The sequence below is a fragment of the Sebastes umbrosus genome, chromosome 19 (assembly GCF_015220745.1).
Source record: "Sebastes umbrosus isolate fSebUmb1 chromosome 19, fSebUmb1.pri, whole genome shotgun sequence".
NCBI lineage: Eukaryota > Metazoa > Chordata > Actinopteri > Perciformes > Sebastidae > Sebastes > Sebastes umbrosus.
The window spans coordinates 10,458,571-10,474,456 of NC_051287.1; the positions used below are offsets into that span (position 1 = coordinate 10,458,571).

A 15,886-nucleotide genomic window follows, 5' to 3' on the forward strand; every position below is an offset into this window, starting at 1 on the left:
CTCACAGTGGCCAGCTTTAACGTATCGGCTTGTGCTGATCTTTTGACACCAGCACTCATATCGATCAATGCAGCTCTCTGCCTCTCTGATTTCTAAACCAATAACTTGTGTATGTGTGTGTGTAGGTCCATAGGAAAGCCGTTGTCAGTAAAGTTCTCTGTGTGTGATATTATGGGCCTGTGAAGAGTTTCGGCTGTCACGGCTGTGTTTGACGGGCTGAGACCGGATGTTAAGCGGTGTGGGTGTAAAGGTGGAATACTTTTAGTGATACGGCTGACTTATCGGGTGCAGTTAGAAAATGCTTATGCTTCTGTATGAGGCACACTGTATGATGGAAGCAAATCAATATATTCATGTAAAGAAAACATATATTTAAAATATATATGTGCTCCTTTTAGGGCTGCAAATAACAATTATTTTCATTGATGATTAATATGTTGATTATTTTCTCAGTTAATCGATTAGTTGTTTGTAGGGGTGTCACGATACCAGAAATTTAGTCCATACCAATACCAGTGAAATTCCACAATTCTTGATACTAATTTGATACCACGGTAAAAAACAGTCTTTAGCCCTGACAGTACCTACAGTACCTGTACTGTAGAGAAATGTGTGCCGTCTCGTTTTCAGAATTGTGGCAACAACTGGTACCGAAGTATCAGTTCTCGTGACATCCCTAGTTGTTTGGTCTATAAAATGTCAGAAAATGGTGAAAAATGTCAATCAGTGTTTCCCAAAGCCCAAGATGACGTCCTCAAAAGTCTTGATTTGTCCACAACTCAAAGGTATTCAGTTTACTGTCATAGAGGAGTAAAGAAACCAGAAAATATTCACATTTAAGAGGCAATTTTTTCTTAAAAAATTACTCAAACCGATTAATTAATATCAAAACACTTGGTAATTTATTTAATGGTTGACAATCGATTAATTGTAGCAGCTCTAGCTCCAATATAAGTTGATCATTAAAAAATGAAATAAGACAACTAAAAGTCAGACCTACCCCCAATTAGGCTTCTTAATTGCCATCATATCAAACAGTTTCCATTATGCTTTAATCATTTTTAGCGGGAAGGAATCATTAAGTTTTGTATCTTTACAGCCAATGAAGGAAGTTCCTGCCAGTGTCTAAGAGAGATAAGCAGCGCAGTAGCTGGATAAAGACGCAGATATCAAGGCAATACTAAAATCTGTTTCATAAGATTTAATTATCTATCGCTGCAGTTTTGCTATCTGTGATGGATCTTCATCAGGCACGAACGTCCTGTCAGATCAAAACACTGCAGCAACAGATAATTAAAGTTTTAATGGGAATATAAAGCAGTCTGCATATTCTACTTTTGCCCTGACCTCTCTTAAGTACCATCGATTTTCTTCTGTCATTCTCAATTTTCAAACGTTGAATGTGTTTGCCTATTCTGAAACGTGATATATGCATGTTTTTTTTATTAAAATTGAGCTACACAAACCTGCTTAGACAGATGTATGATTACTGGATATTCATAAGGCACAAAGTCACTGAAATATCGTGCAGCGCTGAGAGAAAGCTGTAGGCACCAGACCAGAATGGTTTGGCTGAAGCCTCCCAAAAAAGCTACTTCCCCAAGTGGCCTTCCCTCCAACACTTCTCATTAAGGATGCCTTTTTCCACAGCAGGCAGCTCTCACGGCAACACAAAACCTGCTGGCGAGAAAATGTTGACATTCAAAATAATCATTTAGCCTTTTTAAAGGTCTCCGTCCTTGCTAATTGTATTTTTGCACCCCTGACATGTACGGAGTGGCTTCCACAAATAGGCAAAAGGCAGTGATTCCTTTTGAGATGACTGTTTGAGATGAGGTGAGGCCCCACTTTGAGAATCACAGATTTACATGATTATCCTCAATAACGGTATATATCGCGACACCCCTACTGTGTGGTTCCTAAAAGTGTATTGAAGAAGAATTGAGTATCCACAGTGGCCAAGGTATAAAGGAGAGTGATAGACAATCAATCAATGGACATGGCGGCCAGCGAGGCTGCACTGCACTTACAGTGAGAAGTTGATGTACGTTACAGGCAGTTTCTCTTGTGGATGAATCCTACATACTGTATGTAGCTAATCCCATTGATCTGGAATGTTAATGCTTAGTCTTAGCAAATCAATACACCTAATCATGGCATTAGATCTTTAAGTGGTAATAATTTAGGCTTTCCTCTCTCTTTCCTATAAAAGGAGCCAGCAGGCAAAGCTACAGCAATCCGTCTGTCTTCATTCCCTTCTTTCACTGTTATACTTGAGAAGGTCACGGACTCTGAGTTACTACATCCCTCACAAATCCAGACGGAATAACCCCGCTAACAAAGTTGACTGTTCATTTCATTTCAATTTTTAATGGTTGCTGCCCCATTTAAGCTGCTTTTCTGCCAATCGCTGCTGTGATATTAACCAGCCGCGCTCTAGTTTCCCATACATCTTGTTCCCATTTGTAAAGTATTTTGCTCCTCCTATCTCTGCATGTATGTGCGGCTCCAGTAGTAGTAAAATAAGCTTTTATCATAAATCAGCCGCTTCGTGCTTTTGCTGTGAGTTCAAATTACAACCGACTCCAATTTTCAAATTAATGGGCGTGAAATAATGGGTTTTAAGTGTGTAAAAGGTACTTCATTTCAATATTGTATTGCCAGTGTGTCCAATTAATCAGCGTTGCATGATGGGGCTCCGTGACTGGTAATATGTCACATACTTCCTTGCCCTGAGAGTATTTTTAATTCTATGTGCCTTAAATCTGAGGCGAACACACTCAATAATGTAATATATCACACATACTGTAGTGCCCTAGGATTTTGCTTGCCTAAGCTCAATCGCACACTTTAAAACCCTTGGCTCCCGTGTCAGAGAGGAAGACAGTTGGGGAGGGAAGGGGAAGGCGGGAGGTGGGGTTGGAGGAGTTAACAAGTCCATATCTGAAAGCTTCAAATTCATGTGAAAATATAGATTATATTTCATACAGCCTCTTAGTTCTGTTGTGATCAGTCTTTTCCTAAGAAGACATGAATATATTTTGGACATTATCAGGGAGAGGTGGCAAAGAAAAGAATCAATTATGTTATAGTACATGTCTCAAAGCGGCAGCAGGCAGAATATTTTTGGCATCATTGGAAAAAATTCCACAGTAACCTTTCAGCATATTGTAATTCAAATGTTCATGGCTGTTTTCAGGCTTTAAAAAAATCTAGCCCTTGACGAAAGACTTTGGCCAATCACAGGTCATTTCAGAGAGAGAGAGTTCCTATTGGCTGTTCATTCAGTGGAGGCAGCTGTCAATCTCTCACAAACTCCGATCAAACGGTCAAACTAGGCAGCGCTGATCAAATATATCAATATTCTGTTACTCTAATGCCTATTTCTCGTATAAATGTTTGTGTACTCTTTAGCTGTAAAATGAGAAAGTTTGCTCCAGCTGGTGGGCGGTGCTTGCTATTTCCTCAGCTGATCTCAACCTGGCTGCCTGGTCACAAACTTTCTCATTTTACAGCTAAACAGTACACTACAAGATGTTTCTGAAATCATTTGATCAGAGAAAAAGGCATTACTGTAACAGAATATGGATTCATATTTGATCAGCGCTGCCTAGTTTGACCGTTTGATCGGAGTTCACAAGTGATTGACAGCTGCTCAGAGACGGCAGACTCCAGCTCGGCTCTGATTGGTTGTTTTCCTCCGGTGTGTGAAATCTTGCAGATGCCATTAGTAGCACCGGAGGACACAGAGGCACATGAGTTTTTTTCAGATTACTTGTGTCATGCACTACTGTCAGGATATAGAGACTGTTTTATAAAAACAACTTTTCTTTAATCATATTTGCTCCAACCTGCCTACCTCAGCTTTATGTAAAGGTACAAAAAAAATGTAGCATGTCTACAATAAATTCATTAATCCATATCTAAAATGTGGATCGTCTATAACCTTGAAATGCTGCCACAAAGCAACCCTTCCGTTTAATGTGTATAACCTGTACTACAGTAGGCCATTTAATAAGAAATATTTTGTTTTCGTGCGCACTTCTCATTTCTTTGAAGTGCCCCAGCGTGCAGCCTTAGCCCTGCTGGCCAGCCCACTCGGGCACTCTGGGTAATAGCCTCTGCATCAGTGCTCGGAGCACCGTGCATTCAAATGAAATATCAACTTGTCGCACCGCCAAGGAAGACGACAGCTGACTCTGTTGGCCCTGCCAGAATCCACTCTGTCCCTGGGGAGGAGGGGGGGCAGTCTCACTTTTATGGGATTTCAGAAAGGTTGCCATTGGAACTTGACCGTAGGTGAGGTAATTGGGGGTAAGATATATTTTGCAAAATTATATAATGATTTAACTTTTGCTGTTTTGTGCATTTGCAAGCCCATCTCAGTTGACATTTAGTGCGAGTGGTGAACTTCAGCAAACTACTCCCAGCTGGTGAGTAGTTGAGCCCAGAGGGAAACTGGAGCACAGAGCCTGTTCTTTAATGGATATTCATTGTCTGCAATTGCATCTTTGTCGGACGCAAATTGTATTGAAGCATTGTTCGCTGCACGCAATAAAAGAAAAAGCAATGTCCTCTAGTTTGCTTTGAGGCACGGCTACCCATCTTGTACTTCTCCGAGAGCACCGTTTTGCTGGCTCAAGTGCAATACACTGCCAACAAGATTCTAACTTAAAGGTGCTATTGATAACTTTGTTAACGTTCAGCCACTAGATGTTGCATTCTCCCTCCCCCGTTCCATTGTATTCACTTCAAAACAAGTCGTTGCCAGGCACTTACCATCAATCTCAGCCGTTTATCTATTTTTTTCCACACGAACGACCACATGATACACAAGCCTTGTTAGAAGTGGGAACCAAATGTCAGATATCTTCCACAGAGATAAACAATACATTGATTTTGGACCCGCCAAGATTTTTTAAATGATTAAGTCACAATCATAATCATTTTTTTCAGGAAAATCCATACTTTCATTCAGCAACTTTCTATAGGCTGTGTAGATGTATTATTTATAAAAAAAAAATATTTGTTTACATAAAAATGTTATCAATAAGACCTTTAAATCGTCTTAAAATAAATGGTTTTACTGTTGCATTGTGGGTAATGTAGGCGCCAGGTTATGACGTGGGAGAAAAATACATGGAATAAAACAGACAATATCACTGTTCCTTCTGCATCAATTATGATTCTTTATTTTGTAACTGTCCATCATCCGAGTCCGACAATGTTTTATAAGAGTGTGGTTCTAAATTGGTGCAGTACTCTTAATATAGGACTGCAGTTTTAACATCAGAGTAAATTAAATCAGGTCACCAAAATACAATCTGGAAGATAGCAGCAAACCTTTATTGGTAAAGTGTTATAGGAGAATACCCTGCAGAATAAAATAGAGATATTGTAGGCTCAATTCACAGAAGTTCTGTGACAGAAATTAGACCGCTATTCGTGTCCCGTGCTTCACGTTACAATCAGCTGTGCACAACGTTCAGTGTCATTTTCACTGTACAAACGTAGTAGTTTTAAGCCCAACCATGTAGTTCTTTCCTAAACCTAACTATAGTGGCTTTGTTGCATCGTTACAATTGTTACGGTTGTTATGTTACGTTGTTGCGTTACATTGTTGCATTACGTTGCATTACGTTGTTGTGTTATGTTGTTGCCTTACGTTGTTAGGTTACATTGTTATGTTGTTACATTATTATTTGAACACAAACCATGATCTTTTTTCGAACCTTAAACAAGTAGTTTTGTTGCCTAAGCCTAACCTATCGTTTCACAACGTTATCCACCCGACTTTGCATTTCGTTTCTGCAAACGGGATACGAGGCTGATATGAAACATTTTTATGAAAGATATTTTTGGTTCCGAAACGCAATCATTCAACATATTTGTGGTTTGCAGAAAGGTCCAATGCCGACAGTATTATAAGACTATACCACACAAACCCCATCCACTGCCATTCATACTTAAAAAAAGTGGGAAAAACTGACTTGAAAGTTGTTCGGAACAGATTTATCTTTGTGATAAGTGCACTAATGTGTACATCCGTGTTGCTGCACTGCAAGTTGTTCAAATCTCCAAGATTTAACTTCTACGAGATATGAAATCTCCAAAACCCTCTGGCTCTGATTGGTCATGCTCCACTAAGAAGAGAGAGCCAGGTAAACATAGATGTGTGTAGCTTACCACATGAGATCAAATCTCATCTGAGAGGGAACAGATAGCAATGCCTGCCTGAGCCGTGGTTGTAGCCTTTTAATTTATATTTAAGGTTCTAACTTTGTGTTTTCTTCCCGCAATGAAACAGAAGTAGGGATGTCCCATAATGGGCATTCTGGGCGCCTATTGTCTGTGCTTACTGTCGGTCAGACTCCCAGACAAGCGTTTCAAAAGATTGATGTATATTTGGAAAGCTGTAGGAGGCTCACGCAGCTTGCCGTGATATACTGTACATTGTTCTGCGGGAGTCCTCTTTTCCTGCTTCTTTCAGCATGTGAGAAAAAAAAAAGAGGAAAACGCGAGCGGTGCCTGTGCAGAATACCACACTAAATGACTGGATAATCAATCTGTGCTAAAGTGAAAGTCTCGCTTCATTCTGCTCTGTATTGCCTCCCATGGGAGCCCGCTGCACAAATGTCCAGTGGGTTTTTTATTACTCTTCTGTCCACGCAGAAATCCATACCGAACCAATGTGTGCTAATTAAAGATGATGTCTTTCGGAGGCGTCAATGAACCAGTGGCTGAAAGCTGTGGCTTTCTATCACATCGTGCAGCCTGGAGTTTTCTACCATCTGAAATATGTGCGAATAGCCTTCTCCGTTTGATCCCAAATGTAGTCTTAGTGATATGACAGAGTGAAGTTTCCCTAAGGGCTTCACAACACACACTTTTAAATGGGATTATCATTTAGGGAAGACTGATGACTGTGCATAGTGCCGGGGATGCTCGGTCAGTTCGCGGAGTACCTAATGGAGGCGACGGACGTGGCGGTGCATCTGTAGCTTGGAGGACTCATGGGGTTTATTTATATCACACATTTTCACATAGCGTCTATCTTCACTCAGTTCTCTTACTTCCTTGGGCTGCTCTCCTTTTTTGCTTGCATTCTGCATATCTTAAAAGACAATAATCTTTACATATCTCACAGCTGTCTATCACTGTTTATTGTGATGTTGATCCAGATACACATGAATCCCTTATTGACATTTTGTATCATTAAAAAATAACAAATTTAGGGGGACTGTGCATTCAGCTTTGGCGAAGGTGTTTTTTTAGTAGTCACATAGCCAATATAATTAGGGCAGATCCATTAAGATTGTGCAATGGTATGCTCTAGCGCACATACCCTATACTCTAATTCACATTCTATAAACATGAAATTCAATCACCAGTAAAACAACAAACAACTTGTTTTCTTCTAGTTTTGTAATTCTATGGCTCAATACAAACCTGCCTGTACCGAGGTATATCATAGTGACACGCTGGTAGTTTGTCATAATACCAATCATGTGAGACGGTGCATGCTTGCTACCCATTTTAGCATGAAATTGTCACAGTGTTGGTGTGACAGCCCCCCCAAGTTGTGCTATAGTGATGCATAATAGTGTGCTCTGCATACTATATGCCAGACAATTTAGGATTTTTTTTAAGTTTACAGCTTACAACAGAAGGTAAGCACACAGAAAGGACAATGATTTTCTGTACATAGAATACTTCGGTACCACTTTATGATAACTATCATTTGTATATGGTAAATTAATAGTTAATTAAACTAAGTTAGTAGTTATTTTACTGTTAACAAAAAATGAAATGATAATTAATAATGTTTGCTAATTATTGGTATTGCTATAATTTCTGTTATTTTATCTGTCGTTTGTGTAATATGAATATATAATATATATGAATATATTAGTTTATAAGTTGTATATTGCATCATAGCTGATAGGAGACGGTCACAATTTAATTCTGATTACATTAGTAAACAGTTACATTATTGACAGTTTATTGTTGCACACATTATAACATTGTATATACTATATTAAGTATTTGTTAGTGATTACCAAATGATTTGTAAACCTTTAAGACATTTTTTGTAAAGCATCTATAAACATTACAGAGATAGATGGACCAGAAGCCAATTATTAACCATTGACAAAGTATTAACTATCTATCTGAATAATGTTTATAGATGCTTTACAAAGTATTTATTAAGCTTTTAACAAGGTATTATAATCATCAGTTGCAATTAATATAGTATATGAAATGTTATAATGTGTGCAACAATAAACTGTTAAAATAACATAAATTATAGCATTAGTAGTACTTAGTAAACATTATTAATTATAATTACATGGTTTGTCAACAGAAAAATAACTATTAACAAAATGTACCATTTACAAATGATGGTTATTATAAAGTGTTACCAATACTTCTGTCCTGGAGCCTTGCTATGTAGCCAGCTTTCTGAGTACTTGTTTATGTGAACATAAAGTGACTACAACACACATTATATGCAAATTTCCAAAATTTGCATCGTCAATAAATACAAATTCCAGTTATTACTCCTCTGTCTCTGTCTGTTTATCTTTAATAATGTCTGTCTGTTGGTCCACACAGTTCTGGAAAGCAATATGTCTCTCCAAAATTTATGTATATAGACTTGCACATTCTGCCAGTAATATGATTTCTGTTTTTGTATTCATGTCATTCACTTGCTGTCATTTTTCTAAACCTTGTCCAAAGTCAAACAGTAACTTCTTGTGCATATACCGAACAAATCAAAACATTTGCGTATGTGTGTGTGTGCTCTTGTATTTCTATTTTTGTGAGGACCAATTTGAGAGTTAGACCTTGAGAGTGAGGACATTTTCGGAAAGTGAGGACATTTTGTCCAGTCTCTTCCTCTACGGAGGGCTGTTTGTTTGGGGGTTAAGACTTTGTTTAATGGCTGAGGTTAGTATTAGGTTTAGGTTAAAGGTTTTGGGGTTATGTATGTAGAAGTGATATCCATGGTTAGGAGCTAGGGAATGGATTGTGTCAGAGAGGATCCTTACAAGTGTAGTAGTACAAATGTGTGCCAACGTCAGGTCATCTGTTCATAAGTTATGTTTTAATATGCATGAATTAATGCTAATGTTTAATCATGAGGAATATGATTTCCTTGTTCTGTCAATATGGGTTTTCTTACATTAGCAACTCATATGTATGAGAAGAGATGGGTGAAGGTATTCTTTGTTCATGTATAATATATGCAAAGACTTGTCGCCCAAATCTTATGCACTATAACAGCACTTTAAAGACGAAAAATTGAATAAATAAAAATGGGGGAAGAAAAGAAAAGTCAACCACCTTCTAATAATGTGATACAAATACTAAAATATATTGAAAAGTGATATCTTACAATGTAATTACTTCAAGCAAAACTAATACTGCTGTTTTTATTCCTCAATGCATTTTCAACCCCATAATCTTCCCCAATTAAGGAAATGGTTTCTCTATCTCTCTCTGAGTATAACAATCGCACACAATTATAATCTTAGCAATTCAACAAATGATAGTTCTCCCACCACTCAAATTACAATCTCCATACCTGTGACAGTATTTATTAAAAAATGCCAGACCTTGAAACCTCATATAATACAAAATAAATCTCTAATTAGATACCTGTTGTAACTGCTTTATACATCTCCACAATGCCGCTTGTCATCCCTGTCCTCACCTACCTCTACCTCTACCCAGAACCCTTGCCATTTCAGCCTGTCCAAACAAAATTAACGCCCTTCCTCCCTTTATGCCTTGGTAGACGATCTCCTCATTGTTAATTGTCAAATCTGTAGCTGTTAATGGCGAAGCAGCTGCCACAGAACCAAACGGGGAGCAGATAGGTGCCTGAGGGAAGGTAAAAAGTACATTTGAAAGCAGCGTTGTCCTGAGTTATGAATATCCTTTGCCTGAGCATTACTCAGAGTGAGACCAGATGAGAGCCCTGGGTCAAGGATGTATGTCCTTGACATATAGTGCAGTCAGAATGGATTAGGACACTGACACATCTTTCAACGTGTTGGCTCTGTTCTCCAGGATGTAGATTTTGAAGTCAAACAAGGGCAAAGGCTTTTAATTTGAAGGTGTTTATGTCAGGTGACATTCATCCCACTCTTTCGCTATAAACATAACCCTTGATTGCCTTTCCTATATGTTGAGGATCATTGTCCAGCTGATTTTTCCTATAATTGTACAACTACATATAAAAAGGAGCCACGAGTCCTAGACTCTTCACACAGTATGGATATAAGCACCCTCAAGTGGACCCTGTAATTTGTAAATCTTTACATTTACATGGATTTTAAAGGTTAAAGTTGCTCCAGACGACAAGATATTTATATTCACAGACTCGCTCAATACAGGTTCCATTAAGAGTGACAAATACAAATCAAGACTGAGGTAATATCAGATGAAACAAATCTGCAGTGGAGGGGCATGGGACCTTTCAAACCCTTTTATATTTCTGCAAATTTGCTGTAGCCTGAAAAATCTGTAAAAGTCCTGGAATCTTGACCCATAATGGATTTTGGGACTCTAGCACTGCTATCAGCCCAGTCTCCTTTTGTATTGAACACAGACATTCCAGTGGATGGAGGATTGGGGAAAGGTTAGGTATAGCCTCGCTAGGGCCCTATAATTACCGCGATGCGCATAACACGAAAGGTGGAATTTGATAATAGAAATGGAATTAAATGTGGAATCTGCCAAATTGTAGATGCTCTTTCAAAATATCTGTGTTTCCCCTACCATTATAAGCGTTTTTTCACAACGCCTAAGCCAAATGAACAACAGAAAACTTTGCTGAAGTGTTTTGGTGTCATTTACGGACACGCTGCCTCTGTCCTCTGCCCTGTGTCTTTATTTCACCGAGGACGTGCTACCTTTTTTGTCTTAATTTCTTAACACATTATGTAAACGATATAGTTAACAGGAATAAAGGTATGGATGAATGTTTTTGAGTCAGATGAGGCCATCTCCACCGAAGATGTCGCACCTGTCCTGCATTGCGAACGACAGTAGATGAAGAATATAATGTTTAAAATGCCACGTCAAGCTTTGATGCTCACAGCACAAGGCCGGGTTTATGTTAAATCCATGTTTACTACATTGGTACAGTATAAGAGGAGCTTAATGTGCGAGGCAAAAGAGAGAGACAGATGCCCTCTCATGAGCAGATCAGCTGTTTGGTGATCATTGGAGCAGAGAAGAAATTAGTGGTAAAGTTGTCTTGTTTTATTAAGTGTAGTAAACAGTACACACACTTTTTGCCCCCACCCCCCACTTCTGAAATTAATCCGGCACCTCTTATCAGGATCTTACTGGGAAAAGGGGAGACAGGTGGTGGAGCTGCTACTCCGTCGATAATGTCGGCTGGGACAGGTGTAAATTGCACTGCAGCATTTTTCTTGACGAAAAAACAATCAATAGTTCTCTTCGTTTTGAATTATCGCTATGTTTTATGGTTGTGATGTCGCTCGAGGAGGAGTACAGGGTGCCGTTTCACACATAAACACACAGAGACAGACCTGGTAAATGTCAAGCACTTAGTTGCATTTGATAGATTTTTTTGATTTTTGATTTGTCCATGGCTTATTTGCATATAACATCTAAACATGTGACTTAAGTGAAATCCTTATATTCCTCTCTTCTCTCTCTGTCTTGTAGGTCCATTGATGTGTGATGGACGACTGACACACCTCCTCTTTCCTCTTCTCCTCCTCTTACGGGCTCCCCTGCTGTTCAGCTTTGGTGAGCGCACCTGTCCCAATAGCTGCCGATGTGAGGGGAAAACGGTCCATTGTGATTCCGCTGGCTTCTTAGATGTCCCAGAGAACATCTCAGTAGGCTGCCAAGGCCTCTCCCTGCGCTACAATGAACTGCACACTCTGCTTCCGTATCAATTTGCTCACCTCAGCCAGCTTCTCTGGATATACTTGGACCATAATCAGATTTCAGCCGTTGACAGTCGAGCATTCCAGGGGGTCCGCAGGCTTAAAGAGCTGATACTGAGCTCCAACAGGATCACATCCCTGCACAATTCAACATTCCACGGAATTCCCAATCTTCGCAGTCTGGACTTGTCCTACAACAAATTGGAAATCCTGCAGCCAGGTCAATTCCACGGCTTACGGAAATTGCAAAACCTACACCTACGCTCAAATGGTCTCTCCAACATCCCGATTCGAGCATTCCTGGAGTGCCGAAGTTTGGAGTTTCTGGATTTGGGCTATAATCGAATCAAGGCTCTTACCCGCACCACCTTTTTGGGGCTACAGAAGCTGATGGAGTTGCATCTGGAGCACAACCAGTTCTCAAGGATCAACTTTTTTCTGTTTCCGCGCTTAGCCAACCTGAGATCACTCTATCTGCAGTGGAACCGCATTAGGGTGGTCAACCAGGGCCTTCCGTGGACTTGGTATACACTGCAGAAACTCGATCTGTCTGGAAATGAAATCCAGACCCTGGATCCAGCTGTGTTTCACTGCTTGCCCAACCTTCAAGTCCTCAACCTGGAATCCAACAAACTGTCCAATGTGTCTCAGGAGGCGGTGTCGGCATGGATCTCACTGACCTCCATCAGCCTAGCTGGGAACATGTGGGACTGTGGAACTGGCATATGCCCACTTGTGGCTTGGTTGAGGAATTTTCGGGGTAGTAAAGACACCACGATGATATGCAGCAGCCCAAAGTATCTCCAGGGAGAAAAAATTATGGAAGCCACAAGGAGCCATGGTATTTGTGAGGAAACTGATTACGTTCTGACTGAAACACCTTCACCAATGTCGGAGCTCATTTCTGAAGCCACCGGTGAACCGACCTTTGCCCCTACTAGCGGCTCTCCACCAGCCAGCACCTTTGGTCCTGTCCCACCATTCAGACCTCGACCGATTCCTCATCCTACCCTTCCAGGGCATATGAGCAAAGACCCAAGGGATTCAGTCACTCGCACTCGACCCACTGTCATACCACCCCCAGAGTCGGAGCACATGACTCTGCACAAAGTGGTGGTGGGCAGCGTGGCACTCTTCTTCACCATGTCCCTAATCTTGACAATTATCTATGTGTTGTGGCGGCGCTATCCAGGTGCAACCAGGTTGCTGCAGCAGCGATCCATGGTGGGGCGGAAGCGTCGCAAAAAGAGTCCAGAGCCAGAGCAGAACCTGAGCTCCCAGCTCCAAGAGTATTACATGAGCTACAACCCTGCTGCCACACCAGAGGCATTGGAGGTGCTAGGCAATGGCACTGGTTCCTGCACATGCACAATTTCTGGCTCCAGGGAGTGTGAGGTATGATTCATCGCATCAGCCCAAAAATAAAAACTCAAAATCAAAATACAAAGGCTCAACAGAGAGGTAAATCCTTTATCAAGTATGCCCTGTAAAAAGACACTGTTGATTCACAGTTAAGCATCCTTGACCCCTTCGTTCATAACACACCTGACTTGAAATGTTAGATGTCTCCAATTATTCAGGTTTTACTTGTAAAATGTTAAAGTGGAAAATAGAAAATAATTAATCTGATCCAGGGGAAGCAATCTACTACATGGGTTCAGAGGACCACATTATAACATTAATACAGTATTGGATTTTTTGGGTCCTCTGACGTTAATTGAGCGTAGCTTTAACACGGTATTCACCTTTGTATTCAATTTTCATTTTCAAGCTTCACTTGGAAATGTTCACAAATGTCCTTCATGGCATGTCGACTATAAGGGACCATGAATAATTGGACACTAACTATTTTAACACAAACCACATCAGCATGGCATGGCTCAAACATTATTTATTTCACATCTGTTTGTACTGTATTTGGGTATGTGTGTGTTTGGGGGAGTGTTGAGGGTGGGTGAACTGGTACATCATTGTGCATCTACAGAACTTATTTCTGTGGGAAAGTTTATTTTATATACCAATGCAAACTTCCAGCAATGGTGGATGAAGTGTATTGGTATTGATCAGAAGTTGACAGTTCTGCTATCACATGGCAAAGCTAGAGGAGTTGCTTGAGAGGCCTTGAACGCAACTAAAAGGTGGAACATGTTAACTTGTTCATTACAAGGTTGAACATCCATTATAGGTGACTATGGTGTGTGTGGTTTCGTGTATGGATGTGCACTGTAACTGCCCTTCATGTTTCCCCGGAACACCCCCTCTGCTGTGTGTGTTGATTTATGGTAATCTGCAAAGAGGCGAGGCGCCACGGTAATCCCATAGCTTATGATATGTCTTGAATGCGGATCCCTCTGCTATGATAAGGAGTATATTTATAAGCCAGGGTAATTACAATCACTCGCCTCGTCTTTGTTTGATCTCAGGAAGGATGCTTTGGGTGCACACCTACTGTGTGACGGGTTCACCAGTGGGTCCCTACAGAGTTCAAAGGGTTGATTAAATAATTATATTTGCCAAATATTTAGTTTGATAAAATGTAAAAAGAAGTACAAACTTACGCTAACTTTTAGTGAGGAAAAACTGTCATGGCCTTTTTCAGAGGGGTCCCTTGACCTCTGACATCAAAACATGTGAATGAAAATGGGTTCTATGGGTACCCACAAGTCTCCCCTTTACAAACATGCCCACTTTATGATAATCACATGCAGTTTTGGGCAAGTCATAGTCAAGTCACCACATTGACACACTGACAGCAGTTGTTGCCTGTTGGGCTTGAGTTTGCCATGTTATGATTTGAGCATATTTTTTATGCTAAATGAAGTACCTATGAGGGTTTCTAGACAATATTTGTAATGTCTTTGTGTTGTTAATTGATTTCCAATAATAAATATATACATACATTTGCACAAAGCAAGCACATTTTCCCACTTCCATGTTGATAAGAATGTTAAATACTTGACAAATCTCCATTTAAGGTACATTTTGAAATGATAAAATATGTGCGATTTATTTGCCATTAATCACAATTGGATATTTTAATCGATTGACAGACCTAATTTTTTCCTGTGGGATCCGTCAGCATTACTGCAAGGGGAAGGTCAAATAAATAAAAAGCAAGTCAACCAAGTCAGCCCTCTCTGTATAAGTCATAAATCTCTTGATATTGACAATGGAACAGTTCCAGCTTCTATCTTTTTACATCGACTATAAAGATGTTCTAAAGCTCATACTTGCAGTTACGGCAATTTGTTTAATACATCTTTGCTTGTGCCTTGCGTTCCGAAGGAAAGCTTGACAGCTACACTGAAGTGAGTTTACTCACATGATAAGCCCTATCATTTGGAGCTATAGTGGAATCGTTATGAATGTGGTTTTATGTAGTGTATAAGCAATTTTGAAAAGGCAATGGTAAAGTATATTGTGAGAACAAATTGAATGCCGGTGCTTCACGATGCACCACTGAAAGAAGATGTTTTATTCTGCCTCGCTGAGAGATTTGTGCTAGCAATCTGTATGCATATGATTTAGTAAGGCAGCAGTGAATCAAGCAATCAGACTGGGACTGAGTTCTAGGTGCTCTCTTTGAGTGAAGGAGCACTTCAGAGGTACAGTCCAATGGTGATTAAGGGACGAAACCAATGTTTAATCTAAACCCAATTAGGGTGCTATTCATGGAGAAAGCTTTGACTCCTTTCACAAATTCAGCAATTCAACTTCCATACTTCATCAGTTTCAACTATGACTCATGCCTCCATGGCAAGGCGGAGACATTTTTGATGAAGAAATTGTTGTGTTTGCTGAGGAACACTCAGTTTTGTGCCACAACATCCAGAAACTGTTGAAAACACACAAAAGAACATGGATTTTGTAAACACAGAACCGGGTCCCTGAGCATGCTCAGCCACACCTGCCCAATTCTGAGCTTCTCTCCAGAGAGCGAAAATGCAGTTGCA

General features: G+C 40.0%; 1 protein-coding gene across 3 annotated transcripts in view; it reads left to right on the top strand.

The window, feature by feature from the left end:
• The window catches only part of lrrtm4l1 (leucine rich repeat transmembrane neuronal 4 like 1), a 143,580-nt gene that overhangs the window by 99,365 nt on the left and 28,329 nt on the right, over positions 1 to 15,886 (top strand). For 2 of the 3 annotated variants that reach the window (XM_037753082.1, XM_037753081.1), the window contains one exon: positions 11,707 to 13,328. In XM_037753082.1, coding sequence (XP_037609010.1) covers positions 11,707 to 13,328 — 1,622 coding nt within the window. Of the gene's footprint in view, positions 1 to 11,706; positions 13,395 to 15,886 lie in introns of all 3 variants that reach the window. The other variant, XR_005204433.1, reaches the window with a different exon arrangement.